General features: G+C 39.3%; 1 protein-coding gene across 7 annotated transcripts in view; it reads right to left on the reverse strand.

Moving 5' to 3' along the window:
• Positions 1-18,980, reverse strand: part of Rexo5 (RNA exonuclease 5) — a 69,230-nt gene that overhangs the window by 33,642 nt on the left and 16,608 nt on the right. For all 7 annotated transcript variants that reach the window (XM_027410187.2, XM_027410191.2, XM_027410190.2 and 4 more), the window contains 2 exons: positions 14,413-14,501; positions 7,140-7,255 (listed from right to left, as the gene is read on the reverse strand). In XM_027410187.2, the coding sequence (XP_027265988.1) occupies positions 7,140-7,255; positions 14,413-14,501 (205 nt within the window). The remainder of the gene's footprint in view (positions 1-7,139; positions 7,256-14,412; positions 14,502-18,980) is intronic.

Here is an 18,980-nt window from a genome sequence, read left to right on the forward strand (position 1 = left end):
CCCTCAATGTCAATGGTCTTAACCTGCCCATAAAAAGATACAGGCTAACAGAATGGATATGAAGACAGAATTCATCCTTCTGTTGTATACAAGAAACACACCTCAACTTCAAAGACAGGTGTTACCTCAGAATAAAGGGTTGGGAAAAGATTCTCCAATCAAATGGGCCCAAGAAACAAGCTGGTTTAGCAATCCTAATATCTAGCAAATTAGACTTAAAACTAAAATCAATCAAAAGAGACGAAGAAGGGCATTTCATACTCATCACAGGAAAAGTCCATCAAGATGAAGTCTCAATCCTGAACATCTATGCCCCAAATATGAAGGTACCCACATTTGTAAAAGAAACATTACTAAAGCTCAAACCACACATAAAATCACACACATTTACAGTAGGAGACTTCAACACCCCCCTTTAACTACTAGGCAGGACCACCAGACAGAAACTTAACAAAGAAACGAAGAATCTAACAGAAGTTATGACCCAACTGGGTTTAACAGATATCTACAGAACATTCCATCCAAACACAAAAGAATATACCTTCTTCTCAGCGCCACATGGCACCTTCTCTGAAATTGACCACATAGTTGGCAACAAAGCAAACCTCCAAAGACACAAAAGAATTGAAATAACCCCTGTATCTTATCAGACCACCATGCATTAAAGCTAGAATTCAACAGCAATACAAATAGCAGAAAACCTACACACTCATGGAAATTGAATAACACCCAATTGCACCATTCCTGGGTTGAGGAAGAAATAAAAAGAAATTAAAGACTTCCTAGAATTTAATAAGAATGTGGACACAACATACCCAAACTTATGGGACACCCTGAAAGAAGTGCTAAGAGGAAAGTTCATAGCACTAAGTGCCCCATGAAGAAACTGGAGAAAAGTCACATTAGAGAATTGACAGAACAACAGAAAGCTTTAGAGTAAAAGGAAGCAAATTCACCACAGAGGAGTAGATGCCAGGAAATAATCAAACTGAGGGCTGAAATCAATAAAGTAGAAATTTGGAAAACATTACAAAGAATCAATGAAACAAAGAGTTGGTTCTTTGAGAAAATCAACAAGATAGACAAACCTCTATCCAAACGAACCAAAAGGCAGAGAGAGAGCATGTTAATTAACAAAATCAGAAACGAAAAGGGGGATATAACAACAGACATTGAGGAAATCCAGAGAATCATCAGGTCATGTTTTGAAAAACTATACTCCACAAAATTCAAAAATCTAAAGGAAATGGACAATTTTCTGGATAGATATCACTTACCAAAATTAAACCAAGAAGAGATAAACAGTTTAAATCCAACCTATAACCCCTAATGAAATAGAAGCAGTAATCAAAAGCCTCCCAACCAAAAAAGCCCAGGGCCATATGGCTTCACTGCAGAATTCTACCAGAAATTCAAGGAACAGCTAATACCAATTCTCCTTAAAGTATTCCACACAATAGAATCAGAAGGATCACTGCCAAACTCTTTTATGAGGCTTCAATCACTTTGAAACCCTAGCCACAGAGATACAATTAGAAAAGAGAACTACAGACGGATATCCCTCATGAACACTGATGCAAAAATACTCCACAAAATACTGGCAAACCGAATCAAGAACACATCAGAGAAATCATCCACTATGATCAAGTAGACTTCATCCCAGGGATGCAAGAATGGTTCAACATACAAAAATCCATCAATGTAATCCACCATATAAAGAAACTGAGGGGAAAAAAAACCACATGATCATCTCACTAGATGCCGAAAAAGCCTTTGACAAAATCTAACACCCCTTCATGATAAAGGTCTTGGAGAAATCAGGGATAACAGGAACATACCTTAACATAATAAAAGCAATATACACCAAGCAGACAGCCAATATAAAATTAAATGGAGAGAAACTCAACGCAATTCCTCTAAAATTGGGGACAAGACAAGGCTGTTCACTCTCTCCATACCTCTTCAATATTGTCCTAGAGTTTCTAGCTAGAGCAATAAGACAACAAAAGGAGACCAAGGGAATACAAATCAGAAAGGAAGAAGTCAAACTTTCACTATTTGCAGATGATATGATAGTCTACATAAGTGACCCGAAAAACTCTACCAGGGAACTCCTACAGCTGATAAACACCTTCAGCAAAGTGGCAGGATACAAGATTAACTCAAAATAAATCTGTAGCCATACTATATACAGAAGCCACATCCATGGAGAAAGAAATCAGAGAAACATCACCCTTTACAATTGCCACAAACAGCATAAAATACCTTGGGGTAACACTAACCAAAAAGGTGAAAGACATGTACCATAAGAATTCTGAGTCTCTAAAGAAAGAAATTAAAGAAGATACCAGGAAATAGAAAGATCTCCCATGCTCTTGGATAGGTAGGATCAACATAGTAAAAATGGCAATCTTGTCAAAAGTAATCTACAGATTCAATGCAATCCCTATCAAAACCCCCACACAATTCTTCACAGACCTTGAAAGAACAATTCTCAACTTTATATGGAGAAACAAAAGACCCAAGATAGCCAAAACAACCCTGTATAATAAAGGAACTTCTGGAGGCATCACCATCCCTGACTTCAAGCTCCATTACAGAGCTATAGTCCTGAAAACAGCTTGGTTTTGGCACAAAAGTAGACAGGTAAACCAATGGAATAGAGTTGAAAACCCTGATATTAACCCACACACTATGAACACCTGATATTTGACCAACAAGCTAAATTTGTACGATGGAATAAAGAGAGCATCTTCAACAAATGGTGCTGGCATAACTGGATACTGGCACGTAGAAGACTACAGATAAATCTAAGTCTATCACCATCACAAAACTTCAGTCCCCATGGATCAAAGACCTCAACATAAATCCAGCCACACTGAACCTATTAGAAGACAAGGGGGAAATACCCTTGAATTAATTGGTACGGGAGACAGCTTCCTGAACATTACACCAGTAGCACAGACACTGAGATCAACAATTGATAAATGGGACCTCCTGAAACTAAGAAGATTCTGTAAGACAAAGGACACAGTCAGCAAGACAAAATGGCAGCCCACAGAATGGGAAAAGATATTCACCAACCCCACATCTGACAGAGGGCTGATCTCCAAAATATACAAAGAACTCAAGAAGCCAGTCTTCAAAACACCACACAACCCAATTAAAAAGTGGGGTATAGAACTAAATAGACAATTCTCAATAGAGGAATCTAAAATGGCTGAAAGACATATAAGAAAGTGTTCAATATCCTTAGCCATCAGGGAAATGCAAATCAAAACAACTCTGAGATACCATCTTAGTCCTGTCAGAATGGCTAAAATCAAAAACACCAATGACAGTTTATGCTGGAGAGGATGTGGAGAAAGGGGAACACTCCTCCACTGCTGTTGGGAGTGCCAACTTGTACAGCCACTTTGGAAATCAGTATGGTGACTCCTCAAGAAAATGGGAATCAGTTTACCACAAAGATCCAGCATTTCCACTCCTAGGCATATACCAAAAATAAGCACATTCATACAAGGACATCTGTTCAACGATGTTCATAGCAGTATTATTTGTAATAGCCAGAAACTGGAAGCAGCCTAGGTGCCCTTCAACTGAAGAATGGACAGAGAAAATGTGGTACATTTACACAATGGAGTACTACTCACCAGAAAAAAACAATGGAACTTGAAATTTGCAGGAAAATGGATAGAACTAGAAGAAACCATCCTGAGTGAGGTAACCAAGTCACAAAAGACAAACATGATATGAACTCACTCATATGTGGATTTTAGACATTGAGTAAAGGATTACCAGCCTACAATCCACACTGCTAGGGAAACTAGTAAACAAGGAGGACCCTAAAAGAAACAAACATTGTCCCCTGGAGAAGGGGAAAGGTTCATGATCCCCTGATCAAATTGAGAGCATGAGAAGAAGGGGGAGGGAGCTACGAGAATGAGAAGGGAAGAAGAGGAAGGATGCAGAGGTCATGAGGAGCAGAAAGGTTGAGTCAGATGAAGAATAGAAGAAAGGGTATGTGATAGGTAGGGTTTTAGTTGGAGGGGCTGGTAGGGGAGGAAGGGAGGGAGAAGGGAAATGGGATTGTCATGTAAATCAATCTTGTTTCAAATTATAAAAAAAATATAAAAAAACAGACTGAAAAAGAAAAACCACATGATCATCCCGATAGATGCTGAAAAAGCCTTTGACAAAATCCAACATTCCTTCATGATAAAGATCTTGGAGACAACAGGAAGAACAGGAACATATCTAAACATGATAAAAGCAATATACACCAATCCAACAGCCAACATCAAACTAAATGGAGAGAAACTTAAAGCAATTCCTCTAAAATCAGGAACAAGACAAGGCTGTCAACTCTCTCCATATCTCTTCAATACTGGCTATAGCAATAAGACAAGAAAAGGAGATCAAAGGGATACAAATTGGAATGAAAGAAGTCAAACTTTCACTATTTGCAGATGTATGATAGTCTACATAAGAGACCCGAAAAACTCTACCAGGGAACTCCTACAGCTGATAAACACCTTCAGCAAAGTAGCAGGATACAATATTAACTCAAAAAAAATCAGTAGCTCTACTATATACAGATGATAAATCTAATGAGAAAGAAATCAGAGAAACATCACCCTTCACAATATCCACAAGCAACATGAAATATCTTGGGGTAACACTATCCAAAAAAGTGAAGGAACTGTACAGTAAGAACTTTGAGTCTTTAAAGAGAGAAATTAAAGAAGATACCAAAAATGGAAAGATGTCCCATGCTCATGGATAGGTAGAATCAACATAGTAAAAATGGAAATCTTGTCAAAAGTATTCTACAGATTCAACGCAATCCCCATCAAAATCCCAACACAGTTCTTCACAGACCTTGAAAGAACAATACTCAACTTTATGTGGAAAAATAAAAACCCAGGATAGACAAAACAACTCTGTACAATACAGGATCTTCTGGAGGCATCACCATTCCTGACTTCAAGCTCTATTATGGAGCCATAGTTCTGAAAACAGGTAATGGCACAAAAATAGACAGACAGATCAATGGAAGTGAATTAAAAACCCTGATATTAACCCACACAACTATGAACACCTTATTTTTGACAAAGATGCTAAATCTATACAATGGAAGAAGGATAGCATCTTCAACAAATGGTGCTGTCACAACTGGATTCGGACATGCAGAAGATTGCAGATAGATCCATATCTGTCACCATGCACAAAACTTAAGTGCAAATGGATCAAATATCTCAACATTAATCCAGTCACACTGAATCTTCTAGAAGAGAAAAAGGAAGATACTTTTGAACGAATTGGCACAGGAGACTGCTTCCTGAACATTACGCCAGTAGCACAGACATTGAGATCTGCAATTAATAAATGGGACCTCCTGAAACTGAGAAGTTTCTGTAAGGCAAATGACACAGTCAGTAAGACAAAATGACAGCCCACAGAATGGGAAAAGATATTCACCAACCCCACATCTGACAGAAGGCTGATTTCCAAAATATACAAGGAACTCAAGAAGCTAGCCACCAAAACACCAAACAGTGAAATTAAAAAGTGGGGTGCAGAACTAAATAGAGAATTCTCAATAGAGGAATCTGAAATGGCTGAAAGACACTTAAGAAAGTGCTCAAAATTCTTGGCCATCAAAGAAATGCAACTCAAAACAACTCTGAGATACCACATCTGTCAGAATGGCTAAAATCAAAAACACCAATGACAATCTATGCTGGAGAGGATGTGGAGAAAAAGGAACTCTCCTCCATTGCTGGTGGGAGTGCAAACTTGTAAGACCACTTTGGAAATCAGTATGGTGTTTGCTCATGAAAATGGGAATCAGTCTACCCCAAGATCCAGCAAATTCTCTCTTGTGCATATACCCAAATAATGCATGTTCATGCAACAAGGACATTATGTTCAACCATGTTCATAGCAGCATTATTTGTAATAGCCAAAACCTGGAAGCAACCTAAATGACCCTCAACTGAAGAATGGATAGAGAAAATGTGGATCATTTATACAATGGAGTACTACTCAGCAGAAAAAAGCAATGGAATCTTGAAATTCGCAGGCAAATGGATGTAACTAGAAGAAACCATCCTGAGCGAGGTAACCCAGTCACAGAAAGATAAACATGGTATGTATTTACTCATATATGAATTTTAGACATAGAGCAAAGGATTACCAGCCTACAATCCTCTTTGCCAAAGAAACTAGGAAACAAAAAGGAATCTAAGCGAAAAATGCATGAACCCCAGGAATGGAAAGTGGCAGGAACTCCTGAGCTAATTGGGAGCATGAGTAGGGAGAGGGAGATGTCAGAATGAGAGGAGAAGAGGAGAGGAGAGGAGGAAATGGAGGAGCAGAAATGTTGAGTTGGGGGAAGAATAGAAGAGAGCAGGATGAGAGATACCATATCACAGGGAGCCATTATAGGTCCAAGGAGAGATCTGGTACTGGGGAGATTTCCAGAGACCTATAAGAATGACATGAACTGACAATCTAGGAAATGGTGGAGAGGATAACCTAAATGCCCTTCCCCTATAATGAGACTGATGACTACTTTTTATGCCATCCTAGAGCCCTCATCCAGTGGCTGATGGAAGCAGAGGTAAACACCCACAGATATACACTGAACTGAATTCTGGAACTTAGTTGCAGAGAGGGAGGAATGAAGATCAAAGGGGTCGGGACCAGGCTGGTGAAACCCACAGAAACAGCTGGCCTGTACAAGGGGGAGCACATGGACCTCAGACTGCTGTCTGGGAGGCCAGTACAGGCTGATCCAGACACCTGAACACAGATGTCAATTAGGAGGCTCTGCACTCTAGGGGGCCCCTGGTAGTGGATTAGTATTTTTCCCTGGTGTAAGAAGGGACTTTGAGAGCCCATCCCACATGAAGGGATGCACTCTTGGCCTGGACACATGGGGGAGGGCCTAGGTCTGGCCCGGGATGATATGGTGGACTTTGGGGTGGTAACAACACATACCTTTAATCCCAAGTACTTGGGAAGCAGAGGCAGGTGAATCTCTGTGAGTTCCAAGCCAGCCTGGTCTACAGAGTTCCAGGACAGCCAGAACTACATAGAGAAATCCTGTCTTGAAAAACAAACAAACAAAATACCTAGTAAGGTAGTTCAGAATCTTGAAGTCAGGTTTGACCAGCTCATCCATAATACAATGGCCTCCTTCAGCAACCAGTGAGATGTGTGTTAGTTCTCTCCCCTTGGATGTAAGGCACTAAAAGACAAAATAGTCAGGCTGTTGAACTGCAGGAGTTATTGCTTCCCCTTAATATGTACACTGTATCAATTACCACCTTCCCTCACCACCACCTGCAATGTTTGCTTACTAAAGTATCCAGTATAAATTAGACTAAAGCTGGGGTATTTGCTGAACATTACGTTTAATGGCAGCAATGCAATACAATTGCTCTGGAAAAAAAATTTTTTCCCACCCCCCCTACCCCCGCTTGTGCCTTCGGGCTTGGGCCAGACACGCCCAGGCAGGGAGGACCTCCCTGCGCACCCAATCTGCTAGCACCCCACTCTTCCATTCCGCCGAACGACTGAGGAACTAGGAACTAGTGAGGAGACTACCAGGAGCGTCAAGATCATCCAGAGTTGTGGACATTGAATTCCTGGCCCCCACACACCACTGGGTCACAAGAGGAGATAGAGAGACCTCACCTGCACCCACTAAAAGAAGATATGGGGAGAAGACAGAATAAGATTTCACTCAACAACAGAAAGACCAATATGACACCACCAGAATCTAGGGACTCCACTCCAGCAAGATCTGAAAAGCCCAACACAGAGCATGAAGATGAGATGGACCTCAAAAATTATCTCAGCAAGTTGATAGAGACCTTTAAAGAGGAAACAAGAAAATCCCTTAAAGAAATAGAAGAAAAAGCAAACAAAAAATTAAACGAATTGGAGGAAAAGACAAACCAAAAAATTCAAGAAATAAATCTCTTAAAGAATCTAAAGAAAGCCAAGAAAAAACATCCAAGCAAGTGAAGGAAGCTCTTGAAACAGCTCAAAGCATGAAAGCTGAAATAGACACAATAAAGAAAACACAGAATGAGACCATGCTGGAAATGGAAAGGTAGGATAAACAATCAGGAACTAAAGATGTAAGTATATCCAACAGGATTCAAGAAATGGAAGAGAGAATCTCAGCTACTGAAGACTCGCTAGAGAATATACATTCATCAACCAAAGAGAACTTCAAGTCCAACAAAACCCTAACATAAAATATCCAGAAAATATGGGACACTGTAAAAAGGCCAAACCTAAGAATAATAGGTGTAGAAGAAGGTGAAGAAACACTGCTCAAAGGTACAGAAAACATATTCAACAAAATCATAGAAGAAAACTTCCCCAACCTACAGAAGGATATACCTATGAAAGTACAAGAAGCTTATAGGACACCAAACAGACTGGACCACAAAAAGAAGTCCCCCCGACACATAATAATCAAAACACCAAATCTACAGAATAAAGAGAAAATATTAAGAGCAGCAAAGGAAAAAGGCCAAGTAACATATAAAGGCAAACCAATTAGAATCACACCCGACTTCTCAATGGAAACTCTGAAAGCCAGAAGGTCTTGGATAGATACCATACAAGCACTAAGGGAGCATGGATGTCAACCCAGACTACTGTACCCAGCAAAACTTTCAATCACTATAGATGGAGAAAACAAGATATTCCACAACAAAAACAGATTTAAACAATACATATCCACAAATCCAGCACTACAGAAGGCTCTGGAAGGAAAACTCCAACCCAACGAACATAACTACACTCACAAAAACACTGGCAATAGATAATCTAATTTTACCAAACACAAAAAGAAACAGGAGGGCAAAATCCACACGCAATGATACCACCAACAATAAATCCAAAACAAAGAAGAACCAATGAACAATGGACATTAATATCCCTAAATGTCAATGGTCTTAACTTACCCATAAAAAGATATAGGCTAACAGAATGGATACAAAGACAGAATCCATCCTTCTGCTGTTTACAAGAAACACACCTCAACTTCAAAGACAGGCGATACCTCAGAGTAAAAGGATGGGAAAAAATTTTCCAATCAAATGGGCTCAAGAAACAAGCTGGGGTAGCAATCCTAATATCTAACAAATTAGACTTTAAACTGAAAGCAATCAAAAGAGATGAAGAAGGGCATTTCATACTCATCACAGGAAAAATCCATCAAGATGAAGTCTCAATCCTGAACATCTATGCCCCTAATACGAAAGCACCCACATTTGTAAAAGAAACATTACTAAAGCTCAAACCACACATAAAACCACACACACTTATAGTAGGAGACTTCAACACCCCCCTTACACCATTGGACAGAACCACTAGACAGAAACTTAACAAAGAAACAAAGGATCTGACAGAAGTTATGACACAACTGGGTTTAACAGATATCTACAGAACATTCCATCCAAACACAAAAGAATATACCTTCTTCTCAGCGCCACATGGAACCTTCTCAAAAATTGACCACATAGTTGGCAGCAAAGCAAACCTCCACAGTTACAAAAATATTGAAATAACCCCCTGTATCTTATCAGACCACCATGCATTAAAGCTAGAATTCAACAGCAATACGAATTGCAGAAAACCTACATTTGCGTGGAAAATGAATAACTCCCAATTGCACCATTCCTGGGTTGAGGAAGAAATAAAAAAAGAAATTAAAGACTTCCTAGAATTTAATGAGAATGTAGACACAACATACCCGAACTTATGGGACACCCTGAAAGCAGTGCTAAGAGGGAAGTTCATAGCACTAAGTGCTCACATGAAGAAACTGGAGGAAAGTCACATTAGAGAATTGACAGAACAACTGAAAGCTTTAGAGCAAAAAGAAGCAAACACACCAAGGAGGAGTAGACGCCAGGAAATAATCAACCTGAGAGCCGAAATCAACAAAGTAGAAACTAGGAAAACAGTACAAAGAATCAATGAAACAAAGAGTTGGTTCTTTGAGAAGATCAATAAGATAGACAAACCTCTAGCCAAACTAACCAAAAGGCAGAGAGAGAGCATGCTAATTAACAAAATCAGAAATGAAAAGGGGGATATAACAACGGACACTGAGGAAATCCAGAGAATCTTTAGGTCATACTTTGAAAACCTGTATTCCACAAAATTGGAAAATCTAAAGGAAATGGACAGCTTTCTGGATAAATATCACTTACCAAAATTAAATCAAGATCAGATAAACAGTTTAAATCGACCTATAACCCCTAATGAGATAGAAGCAGTAATCAAAAGCCTCCCAACCAAAAAAAGCCCAGGGCCAGATGGCTTCACTGCAGAATTCTACCAGAAATTCAAACAAGAGCTAATTCCAGTACTCCTCAAACTGTTCCGCACAATAGAAGCAGATGGGATATTGCCAAACTCTTTCTACGAGGCTACAATCACTTTGATACCCAAGCCACACAAAGATATGACTAAGAAAGAGAACTACAGACCGATATCCCTCATGAACATCGATGCTAAAATACTCAATAAAATATTGGCCAACCGAATCCAAGAACATATCAGAAAAATCATCCACCATGATCAAGTAGGCTTCATCCCAGGGATGCAAGGATGGTTCAACATACGAAAATCCATCAATGTAATCCACTATATAAACAAACTGAAAAAGAAAAACCACATGATCATCTCACTAGATGCTGAAAAAGCCTTTGACAAAATCCAACATCCCTTCATGATAAAGATCTTGGAGAGAACAGGAATAACAGGAACATATCTAAACATGATCAATGCAATATACACCAAACCAATAGCCAACATCAAAGTAAATGGAGAGAAACTCAAAGCGTTTCCTCTAAAATCAGGAACAAGACAAGGCTGTCAACTCTCTCCATATCTTTTCAATAGTGTACTTGAAGTTCTGGCTATAGCAATAAGACAAGACAAGGGGATCAAAGGGATACAAATTGGAAAGGATGAAGTAAAACTTTCACTATTTGCAGACGACATGATAGTCTACATTAGTGACCGAAAAACTCTACCAGGGAACTCCTACGGCTGATAAACACCTTCAGCAAGGTAGCAGGATACAAAATTAACTCAAAAAAATCAGTAGCCCTACTATATACAGATGATAAATCCAATGAGAAAGAAATCAGGGAAACATCACCTTTCACAATATCCACAAGCAACATAAAATATCTTGGGGTAACACTAACCAAAAAAGTGAAAGATCTGTACAATAAGAACTTTGAGACTTTAAAGAAAGAAATTAAAGAAGATACCAGAAAATGGAAAGATCTCCCATGCTCTTGGATAGGTAGAATTAACATAGTAAAAATGGCAATCCTGCCAAAAGCAATCTACAGATTCAATGCAATCCCCATCAAAATCCCAACACAGTTTTTCACAGACATTGAAAGAACAATACTCAACTTTATATGGAAAAATAAAAAGCCCAGGATAGCCAAAGCAACTCAAAGGGTCTTCTGGAGGCATCACCATGCCCAACTTCAAGCTCTACTACAGAGCCATAGTTCTGAAAACAGCTTGGTAATGGCACAAAAATAGACTGATAGACCAATGGAATCGAATTGAAAACCCTGATATTGACCCACGCACCTATGGATACTTTATTTTTGACAAAGGTGCTAAATCTATACAATGGAATAAAGATAGCATCTTCAACAAATGGTGCTGGTACAATTGGATTCGGACATGCAGAAGATTGCAGATAGATCCATACCTGTCACCATGCACAAAACTTAAGTGCAAATGGATCAAAGATCTCAGCATAAATCCAGCCATACTGAATCTTTAGAAGAGAAAGTGGGAACTACCCTTGAACAAATTGGCACAGGAGACTACTTCCTGAACATTATGCCAGTAGCACAGACACTGAGGTCTGCAATTAATAAATGGGACCTCCTGAAACTGAGAAGCTTCTGCAAGGCAAAGGAAACAGTCAGTAGGATAAAACGACCACCCACAGAATGGGAAAAGATCTTCACCGATCCCACATCTGACAGAGGACTGATTTCCAAAATATATAAGGAGCTCAAGAAGCTAGCCACCAAAACACCAAACAATGAAATTAAAAAGTGGGGTGCAGAACTAAATAGGGAATTCTCAACAGAGGAATCTGAAATGGCTGAAAGACACTTAAGAAAGTGCTCAAAATCCTTGGCCATCAGGAGAAATGCAACTCAAAACAACTCTGAGATACCACCTCACGCCTGTCAGAATGGCTAAAATAAAAAATACCAATGACAATCTATGCTGGAGAGCATGTGGAGAAAAAGGAACACTGGTGGGAGTGCGAACTTGTAAGACCACTCTGGAAATCAGTATGGCGGTTGCTCAGAAAAATGGGAATCAGTCTACCTCAAGATCCAGCCATTCCTCTCTTGGGTATATACCCAAATAGGGCATGTACATACAAGGACATATGTTCAACCATGTTCATAGCAGCATTGTTTGTAATAGCCAGAACCTGGAAGCAACCTAGATGACCCTCTACTGAAGAATGGTTGAGAAAATGTGGCACATCTATACAATGGAGTACTACTCAGCAGAAAAAAGCAATGGAATCTTGAAATTTGCAGGCAAATGGATGGAACTAGAGGAAACCATTCTGAGTGAGGTAACCCAGTCACAAAAAGACAAAAACGGTATGTACTCACTGATATATGAATTTTAGACATAGAGCAAAGGATTACCAGTCTATAATGCTCTTCACCAAGAAACTAGGAAACATGAAAGACTCTAAGGGATAAATGGTCCCCAGGAATGGAAGTGGCATGAACTCCCGAACTAATTGGGGGCATGAGGGTAGGGGGGGAAGGAGCTGCTACAATAAGAGCAAGAGAAGAGGAGAAGAGGAGAGGAAATGGAGGGGCAGAAACATTGAGTTGGGGGAAGAATAGAGGAAAGAGAGCAGGTTGAGAGATACCATATCAGCGGGAGCCACTATAGGTCCCAGAAGAGATCTGGAACTAGGGAGATCTCCAGAGACCTACAAGGATGACATGATCTGACAATCCAGGCAATGGTGGAAAGGATAACCCAAAAGCCCTTCCCCTAAAATGAGATTGATGACTTCTCTTTATGCCATCCTAGAGCCCTCACCCAGTGGCTGAAGGAAGCAGAGACAGACATCCACAGATATACACTGAGCCGAAATCGGGAATTTAGTTGAAGAGAGGGAGGAATGAAGAACGAAGGGGTCTGTACCAGGTTGGAGAAACCCACAGGAACAGTTGACCTGAACAAGGGAGAGCACATCGACCCCAGATGCTGTCCGGGAGGCCAGTACAAGACTGATCCAGACCCCTGAACATGGATGTCAATAAGGAGGCCTCTGCACTCCAGGGAGCCTCTGGTGGTGGATTAGTATTTTTCCCTGGTGCAAGAAGGGACTTTGAGAGCCCATCCTATGTGAAGGGTTACACTCTGCCTTGGACACATGGGGAAGAGCCCAGGACCAGCATAGGAAGACTTGGTGGACTTTGCAGAGCCCCAGTTGAGGGCCCTACCCTGCCTGGGGAGTGGTGGGTGGATGGGGGGGGGTTGACTGGGGGTGGGGGAGGAGGGTTGGGGGTGAGGGGAGGGAGAGGGAGAAGGGACTTGAAATAAACTTGTTCCCTAACTAGAACTAATAAAATAAAAAAAAAAAATTTCTTTCTGAGGAAGTTGAATGGCTAGGGAGGCTAAGGCAAGATCAAAAGTTCAATGTCAACTTGAGCTCTCCAGGGAAATCTTATTTTATTTATTTTTTAAATGAAGATAATAGCAATCATAATTCTATTTATCATTGATAGACTATGTATTACCCACCATTATGGCTAAGAACCATCACTTTTACTAAGCAACTCTAAATTTATAGCATAGCCTTAATTATTATACACTTTGTAGGAGGAGAAACTAAGGCAGAGAAGGGTTAGGGGACTCAAAGTGACAGTCATTAACAGGCCAATATACAAACAAGATTCAAAACTATTTGCCAGTACTACAAGAAAAGGATGTACTTGTCTTTGGAAGAATTATTAAATTAGCAGGGAAATCCCAATTTCTAATCTTCAATATGCAAAATCTAAGCCCAAAGTAATTAAGACAGAGTCACAGAATAGACTATCTATTCAAAAAAACCAATCTTTCCTGGTAATGGGTTAAAAATATGATTAAACAGAGAAATTACTTAGAAATCTTAAGGCTAAGTTTTCATTTGGAATATAGATTCAAGTTTTTAAAAGGGGGCCTACTTTTAGCTATTTAAACTGAAAGCTGGAACTGAAGGACATGGGTTCACTGGTGCACTGAACTCAAGAAATTATCTTACACTATAGTTTACAACACACTCTGAAAAATCAAAGCATTACTTACCATTTCACAGTCAAGTCCAAAGAGGGGACTACTATCTGTTATGGAACCATCACACTTGGTAAGGATAAAGTTTTCACAGTTAGGGGAACCTAGGAAGAAGAAGAAGTAAGTATTTACTGGAGCTATTTTGTTGTTGTTGTTTTTGGATTTTGAGACAGGGTTTCTTTGTGTAACAGCCCTAGCTGTCCTGGAACTCATTTTGTAGACCAGGCTAAAACTTGAACTCACAGAGTTCTGCCTACCTCTGCCTCCTGAGTGCTAAGACTAAAGTTATGTACCAACACACCAGCTTATTGGAGCTATTTACTGGACATAATAAACACCATTCTGAAGATCCAGGGAAACTCAAATAACATATTTACTGGGAATTTTCTCTGTGTTACTTTATAAAGACTAAACAAAAAACAACCTCTAAGTTAATTTTTTCTCCATTCATTCTGAATGGAGAAATTGTTACATTCTGAATGAATATTGTAGACTGCTCTTTCAGGGGCCTGGGGCCTGGACTGTTACCAAGCAAAACTTTCTTCTTATGAGAAAGAATTAAACCCAGTTATCATTATAGACACTTCTCATGCATGTACTAGTGGAGAAAGAATGACATAGGCAAATGACTCTATGTGGCATTTTTTTTTTCTAAATATAACAAGTGAAAATAGGAAAGAGATTTATTCACCATAGTGAACATCTAAAAAGTCTGTATAACTGGCAGAAAGCTGGAGAAACTTTCACTATGTGCATTTACACCCAACTCTATCTCTAAGATTCTCCTGAAGTCACTATTCAGAAATGTTCTTCAATTTCTTGGAATCATAACCTGGAAATTTCCTCTAGAGGTTCAATATAGATTCAGAGAACTCTTTCCATTATACACACTAAGTTAATAACCAGGTGCACACCACTCAGGGATCCAAAACATTTGAGTCAGTAAAGATTTCTACCTTCTCAGTTACTGAAGCAGCTAAAGTAGTATGCAGATTTTATTTGACAAGAATTAAAGAAGAGTATGAAACCTTTGAAACAGTTTTTGCCTCCTAGTATCCAGAAATTTCCAATTGATTGAAATTGGAAGTATTAAAATGTATCCTCCCCGAAGACCTACAGGTAGTTAATAGTTGCTAGGGGAGGGAGAGACATTTTCTTCAGTGGTGTAGTCACTAGTAATATCCTTTTTAAAAAAAGGATATATGCATATATCCAGAGGATCTGGTGTAGGCCCTGTGCTTGCTGCTTAAGTCACTGTGAGATCAGAGACTCACAGAGTCTTGCTTAGTTGATTTAGCAGAAAGCCTTGTTCTTCTGGTGTCCTTTATCTCCTGTGTATCTTACAATCTTTCTGCCTCCTCCCCTGTAGGATTCCCTGAGCTCTGAGGGGAGGGATTTGTTGGAGACCTCCAATGTAGACTCTGTCTCAACATAATATCTGACTGTAGGTTTCTGCATCTGTTCTCATCTGCTGCTGGAGGAAGCCTCTCTGATGATGACTGGATTAGGCACTGATCTATGAGTATAGTAGAATATCATTAGGAATCATCTTATTGATTTTTTTTTTTTCAGTCTGGCAGTATTTGGTTTTACCCTAGGTCTCTGGGCTATCTAGTCTCTGGTGCTTAGTTACTCAAATAGTGTCAGGGATGAGTTCCCTCTCATGAGGTGATCAAATCAGACATTGGTTGGCTACTCCTTCAAGTTCTGTGCTAACAGGAAATCTGGGACACCACAAAAAAAAAAAAAAAAAAAAAAAAAAAAAAAACAACAACAACAACAACAAAAAAAAACAGAGCTACAAATAATAAAGGAAGAAGAAACCAGACCAAAGAAATAGAAAATATTTTTGAACAAAATCATAGAAGAAAATTTTCCCAACCTAAAAAAGGACATGCCTATCATGATACAAGAAGCTTACAGAATACCAAATAGACAGGACCAGAAAAAAATTCCCCACAACACATAACAATCAAAACACTAAATGTACAAAGTAATAATATTATAAGCTACAAGGGAAAAGGACTGAATAACATACAAAGGCAGATACCTTACTTCTCAATAAAGACTACAAAATGAAAGACTACTCATGGCAGCCCAGACTGCTATACCCAGAAAAACTATCAATTACAATAGAGAAAGAAAAACATAAAAATAGGGTAAAACCAAATTTAAGCATTATCTATGAATCCAGCTCTTCAGAAGGCATAGAAGGAAAATTTCAGTTTGAAGAGGTTAGCCACACCCAAGAAACCATGAGGAATAAAAATTTCAGCTAATAAATTCACCTAGTAAATCAAAAGAGGAAAAAGTCCACACCATAACAACATAGTCAATAAACACAGCTCATTGATGACTCTCAATATTAATGGTCTCAATTCTCCAAAAGAGACACAACAGAGTGGATATGAAAACAGGATCCTTCTCTCTGCTGCATCCAAGAAACACCTTGCCGGGCATTGGTGGCGCATGCCTTTAATCCCAGCACTTGGCAGGTGATCTCTGTGAGTTCGAGACCAGCCTGGTCTACAAGAACTAGTTCCAGGACAGCCTCCAAAGCCACAGAGAAACCCTGTCTCGAAAAACCAAAAAAAGAAACACACACCCCTTAACAACAAGGATAAACAGCCTCAGGATGGAAAAGGGATTCTAAGTAAATGGACTCAGGAAGCAAGCAGGTATAGCTATTTTAATAACTGACAAAATAGACTTCAAACCAAAACTAATCAGAAGAGCTTTGGAAGGACACTGCATACTCATCAAAAGAAAGATCAAACAAGACATTTTAATCTTAAACGTTTATGTACCAAACACAAGGGCACCCAAGTTCAAAAAAGAAACACTTCTGTAGCTAAAATCACATATTGATCCTCACACAGTGATAGTGGGTGACTTCAATAATTCACTCCCACCAATAGATAGGTCATCCAGACAAAAAATAAACAGAGAAAATTCTGGAGTTAAATAATGTCATCAGTCAAATGGACCTACCAGATATGTAGAACATTTCACCCAAACATAAAAGAAACTCATGAAATTTTCTTCAAAATTGATCACATAATCAAATCTCAACAGAGAGAAGAAAACTGAAATAATCAACTGCATCCTATCTGGCCACCATGAGTTACAGCTGGATATCAACAACAGAAAGTGTACACACTCATGAAAACTGGACAACTCACTTACTGTAAAGAAGGAAATTAAAAAACATTTTAGAATTGAATGAAAATGAATATACAACATACCCAAACCTATGGGACACAAAGAAGGCAGTTCTAAGAGGCAAATTCATACAGCACGAAGTGCCTACATAAAAAGTTTGGAGAGATCAACTTGGCAGCACACTGGAAAGCTCCAGAACAAAAAAAGAATAATGCCCAAAAGAAGTAGAGGAGTAGACAGGAAAAAATAATCAAACTCAGAGCTGCAAACAATACCTTTCACAACAAACAAAATACAAAACAAAACAAAAAACTTAAGATAACTCTTAAGCAAGCAAGTGAAAGAATTGTATAATAACAACTTTTAGGGGTTGGAGAGGTGGATCAATGGTTAAAAGAACTGGCTGCTCTACTAGAGGTCCTGAGTAATTATTCCTGGCACAACACTGCAGTTCAGGATCTGATAACCTCTTCTGGTATTCAGATGTACATGCAGACAAAGCACCCATATACATAAATAAATCTCACTCCAAAACTACACAGAGAAGCCTTGTCTGAAAAACCAAAATCAATCAATCAATCAATCAATATTAAACAATAAAAATAAATCTTAAAAAAACTTTCAGAAATTGAAGAAATGGAAGATATCAGAAGATGTAAAAAAAAAACTATATGTTCATGATTAGGATTAACATAATAAAAAATAACCATTGTAACAAAAGCAATCTACAGATTCAATGCAATCCCCATCAAAATTCCAACACATTTTTACACAGAAATTGAAAAAATAATTTGGGGGGGGAGGTAGGAGAAAGAGGAGGGGAAAAAGGGAAGAGGGGGAAAAAGAGAGGAGGTGGAGAACAGGAGCGATCAGGAAGGTTGAGTTGGGGGAAGGAGAGCAAGGAAAGAAATGCCTTAATAGAGGGAACCATTATGGGCTTAACAAGAAACCTGGCACTAGGGAAATCTCCAGGAATCCACAAGGATGACTGATCCCAACTAAGAATCTAAGGAACAGTGGAGAGGCTACCTTAAATGCCCTTCCCCTAAGATTGATGACTATCTTAAATGCCATCATAGAGCCTTCATTCAGTAGCTGACGGAAGCAGAAGCAGAGATTCACAGCTAAGCACTGAGTCAAACTCCTGGAATCCAGTTATAGAGAGGGAGGAGTGACGAACAAAAGGGTCAAGACCATTCCTGGGAAACCCACAGAAACAGCTGACCTGAGCAAGTGGAGCTCATGGGCCCCAGTATGACAGCTGAGGAACTGCCATAAGATCGAATGTGGGTGTCAGTTGGGGGTCTCTGGCAGTAGAACTAGTATTTATTCCTAGTGCACAAATGGGTTTTGGGAGCCCATTCATGATGGATACTCTCTCAACCTGGATACACGGGGGAGGCCCTAGGTACTGCCCCAAA

This window comes from Cricetulus griseus, chromosome 3, assembly GCF_003668045.3.
Source record: "Cricetulus griseus strain 17A/GY chromosome 3, alternate assembly CriGri-PICRH-1.0, whole genome shotgun sequence".
Taxonomy (NCBI): Eukaryota; Metazoa; Chordata; class Mammalia; order Rodentia; family Cricetidae; genus Cricetulus; species Cricetulus griseus.